This window comes from Equus quagga, chromosome 13, assembly GCF_021613505.1.
Source record: "Equus quagga isolate Etosha38 chromosome 13, UCLA_HA_Equagga_1.0, whole genome shotgun sequence".
Lineage (NCBI taxonomy): Eukaryota > Metazoa > Chordata > Mammalia > Perissodactyla > Equidae > Equus > Equus quagga.
The window spans coordinates 93,762,322-93,766,743 of record NC_060279.1 but is presented as its reverse complement, the minus strand read 5'-3'; the positions used below and the strand labels follow the sequence as shown (position 1 = coordinate 93,766,743).

Here is a 4,422-nt window from a genome sequence, read left to right as displayed (position 1 = left end):
AGCCGGTCTAGCGCCCCCACCAGGACCCGAAGTCACAGCCGGTCTAGTGCCCCCACCAGGACCCGAAGTCACAGCTGGTCTAGTACCTCCAGCAGGACCCACAGTCACAGCTGGTCTAGCACCCCCACGAGGACCCGAAGTCACAGCCGGTCTAGAACACCTCAAAGGGCAAGAAGTCGCAGTCAGAAGAGGGCTCATAGCAGGATGAGAAGTCACAGTTGGAAGAGAAATCATAGTAGGGCAAGAAGTCTTACCCGGAAGGGAAGTCCTAGCCAGATGAGAAAACATAGCCAGTCTAGAAACTGCAGCAAAGGGAAAAATTATAACCAATCTAGAACCCCCAGAAGAGACCAAGGTCACAGCCAGTCAAGGGGCCCCAGCAAGGAGAGAGATCAGAGCCCATCTAGAACTCCCAGCAGGGAGAAAGACTGTAGTCAATCTGGAACCTACAGCAAGGAAAGAGATCACAGCCGATCTAGAACTCCCAGAAAAGAGCACTATCACAACCAATCTAGAACCTCCAGCAAGGAAAGAGATCACAACCGATCTAGAACTCCCAGAAAAGAGAGAGATCACAACCGATCTAGAACCTCCAGCAAGGAAAGAGATCACAGCCGATCTAGAACTCCCAGAAAAGAGAGAGATCACAGCAGATCTACAACCTCCAGCAAGGAAAGAGATCATAGCCAATCTAGAACTCCCAGAAGAGAGCGCTATCACATCGAATCTAGAATCTCCAGCAAGGAAAGAGATCACAACCGATCTAGAACTCCCAGAAGAGAGAGAGATCACAACCGATCTAGAAACTCCAGCAAGGAAAGCAAGAACAGCCAACCTACAACTCCCAGAAAAGAGGGGCCCCACAGCCAATCTAGAATCTCCAGAAAAGAGAGGCATCACAGACAACCTAGAATCTCTAGCAAGAGAGACCACAGCCGATCTAGAACTCCCAGCAAGGAGAGCAATCCCAGCCAATCTACAACCCCCAGAAGTTTCAACCGGAAGGGATCCCCTAGCAGGGCAGAGAGTCCCGATCAGAATAAAATACCCAGCGAGACAAGAAGCCACTCCCCATCAAGATTTCTTAGTGGAGCCCCAATCCCAGGCCAGGATGATATTCAAGCCAACACCACCACCTCTAAGGCTGCCTCACCTGGAGAGAGGTCCTCATCATCTTCTTCCAAGCTGGCGTAGCCCCCAGTCTCAGCTGGCTCACGGGTCTCTGTCATGGCCAGGGGAGGGGACAGGAGACAGGAGCAGAGCAGCAGCTGGGCAGCGTCCCTCCCTGGCCAGCTCTCCACAGCCACAAATTCTCTAATGCAGGATGTTGGCAGGTAGAGAGGGATGCTGGAAAGGGGAATGAAAGGCCTGTGGTGACTCAATAAATTTCTACATAGCATCTGCCTCCCCAGGCCCAGCTGTGTGCTCAGTATTGGAGACAAGGCAAAGAAGGCCCCAGCTCTGTCCCTGACTGCCTACAGGGCCTTGGCTGCAGGCCCCGCCCCTCTGTAGGCCTTAATTTCCCCATCTGGGCAACAAAGCTGTCTGTGGTTCTTATTCACTGGAGTGAAGAAGGGTAACATTCCAAACATTTAACAGCGGGTCCTAGCATGGGTTCAGTCAGAACCAGAGCGGAACATGGTCCTAGGCCAGACATTAACCCTTCACTTGCTGGACTGTAGGAAAGTCTGGGGCTGGGGGTAGGGATTACCTTGTGTACCAGTTATATACCAATCAATCTAGAAGAATTTCAATATTTAAATGACTGGTAATGCCTGCACTAGTTTGTGAATGTCAGCCCTAGTTCTGTATCAATTTATACCTTGGCAAGATGCTGTCTAGGTTTCAATCCTAAATTGAGCCTGTCTCCTTCTCAGTTACAAGGAGAGCTTCCAGGGCTTAACTCATGTACTCCTCATAACCATGCTGAGACAGATTCTTATCTCCTTAGTACAGATGAGGAAACTGAGGCACAAAGACGATTAACAAGTAGCCCAAGTTCACACCAACTGGTAGCTAGGTAGGTGAACTGGGATTTGAAGCCGTGTCATAAGAAAGCTACTTTTCTTAAAAAGATCCCTTGGCTGAAAAGATTTTTTTTTAAAGATTGGCCCTGAGCTAACAACTGTTGCCAGTCTTCTTTTTTTTTCCTTCCTCTCAAAGCCCCCCAGTACATAGTTGTATATTCTAGTTGTGAGTGCCTCTGGTTGTGCTCTGTGGGACACTGCCTCAGCATGGCCTGATGAGCGGTGCCATGTCTGTGCCCAGGATCCGAACAGGCAAAACCCTAGGCCGCTGAAGAGGAGCGCACAAACTTAACCACGCGGCCACGGGGCCGGCCTCTGAAAAGATTTTTTGAAGATTCAGTAGGCTCATTCATATAAACTGCTGGTATGTATTGGGTACTCCATTAACAGTGGCTGTTACTCCCCCCACCCCCAACCCTCTATAAATGCCATTCCAGACTTCTCACCTCTCCCTGCGCACACCAGGGATTTTCACATTTGTGGGTCTTAGCAAATCCTGCTGTTGCTTTCTAGAATGTCCTCCTTTCCTCTTGTCTGCCTAGAGAACTCCTACTCACCCTCCAAAGCCCACCTCAAGCACGAGAACCTCTGTATTTCTTCCCAACCCCAATACCACCTCTGCCTCTTCCAAGAAGCCTTCTCTGACTCCTCTCCTTCCTTTCCCTCTCCACCAATAGCTCCCTACACACACACACACACACACACACACAAACACACACACAGAGCGCTTCTTTTGTCTCCCACTGCACTCCCGGACAGTAAAGAGCCAGGCAAGGCAAGTCAGTGAAGGGGCTGGCAGCCTGAGCTGCACCTCTTATACATCAAGGCCTGTGCTGGGCACTGGGCATACAATGGTGGAAAGTACACCATCCCTTCAAAGCTTGGAGGTCAAGTTTAATGCTGGGGACTAAAGAGAAAAAGATTAGGACCGAAGCCTGGAGGAGGCCGGGGCATGGGAGGGCTGGCATCAAGGGTGGGGAGCTTTCTAAAGACACCTGGATCTGGGCTTTCTGGAGAGAGAAGATTCCTAATTGGCAGAAGAGAGTTCTCAAAATATCCTATTGCCTGTTCGGCCCCATTTGATTTGGAAATCCTACTTCACACTTGAATAAGCTTGCCAGATTTAGTAAATAAAAACAGACAACGCCCAGTTAAATTGGACATTTCTTAAAGATTGTTTATCTGAAATTCAACTTAACCGGGCATTCTATGTTTTAACTGGCAACCCTACACCACGGGCAATCAGAACTTCCCATGAGATTACAAGGAGACATGGCTCACCAATCCAGCCTACCCTTCCCCAAACCCCCAACACACAAGGGCCCTTGCAGCGTATTCCAGATGTCAGGTGGAGACAATTCATTGGTGCACAACTCCCATTCCTACAACGACTATGGCAGCCAGACTGGCTCCCACGATCTTACAGGGGCATAAACGGGGCTCCCTCACTACCATAAGGAAAACACAGTGCCCAAGACTCCACAATGTCCTAAGCCTATAGCGACCAACACCCAGGATGCCCTGCGCGAACATAATAGGCACTCATTTCGACAATGCTAGAGCGAGGAGGCCAAAGCAAAACCTTATATGGAACAATAAGGACCAGTCCCCACAATGCTCTGCGACAATTCTTCCCAGGATGCCTCGGGCCTATAATGACCACCTTCCAGGATGCTCCGCGTTGAAGCACTCCAAGCTTCGAGGATGCTCAGCGGAAGGTGTGTGACAAAAGGGACCGGCTCCCCACAAGGAGCAGAGACAATCCTTCCCCCAGGCATCAGGCTCATAACGACTAGCAGACCGACTCCCACAATGCTTTAGGGCGCGGCGTCCTGTCTTCCCAGGATGCCCAGGGCTGCACGGTGCCGCGCGGGGGAAGAAAAGGGAGCCTGGGTCTCGCCCTCAGGCCATCACGGCCCAAGCCCGAGGCCCGCTCCTCGGTGGCGGGAACCGTCGCTCCCGTCATGCAGCGGTGCCGTAGCGCCCGCTTCCCAGCATGCCCCGCGCGCCTCCATCCCGGACACTCACCGGCGCCCACGGGCCCCGCTCCGGCTCGGCGGCGGCGGCTGCACGCCCGGGCTCTGCGCCTGCGCTGCAAGCGGGGTAGGAGGGAGAGCGAGGGGCGTGCAGAGCCTAGGGCGCTTGCGCGGAGAGATGGACCATTCCTGTCGCACAGTGGGAAGAGGGGCTCTCCGAGTCGGGCTGTCGACGAGGCCCCGCGCAGGGGGTTCCCGGCTGTGCCCCTCGCCGTCCCGGTTGACTTGGTACGGTCCGCAGCCCGACGGACCCAGCCACTGCAAGCCTGGCGCGTGCGTGAGCCAGCAGGAACGCGCTTTATAGAAAACGGCATGCGCTGGGGGTGGGGGGCGCCAGCTCGGCCACTGTCCTGGACCTG

General features: G+C 53.0%; 1 protein-coding gene across 2 annotated transcripts in view; it reads right to left on the bottom strand.

Moving 5' to 3' along the window:
* Window positions 1-4,422, bottom strand: part of ZNF428 (zinc finger protein 428) — an 8,778-nt gene extending 4,356 nt beyond the window's left edge. The window contains exons 1-2 of one of the 2 annotated variants that reach the window (XM_046684299.1): window positions 4,056-4,422; window positions 1,154-1,347 (exon numbers count right to left, since the gene is read on the bottom strand). In XM_046684299.1, the coding sequence (XP_046540255.1) occupies window positions 1,154-1,229 (76 nt within the window). In that variant the 5' untranslated portion in view covers window positions 1,230-1,347; window positions 4,056-4,422. Of the gene's footprint in view, window positions 1-1,153; window positions 1,348-3,690; window positions 3,767-4,055 lie in introns of those variants that run through there. The other variant, XM_046684298.1, reaches the window with a different exon arrangement.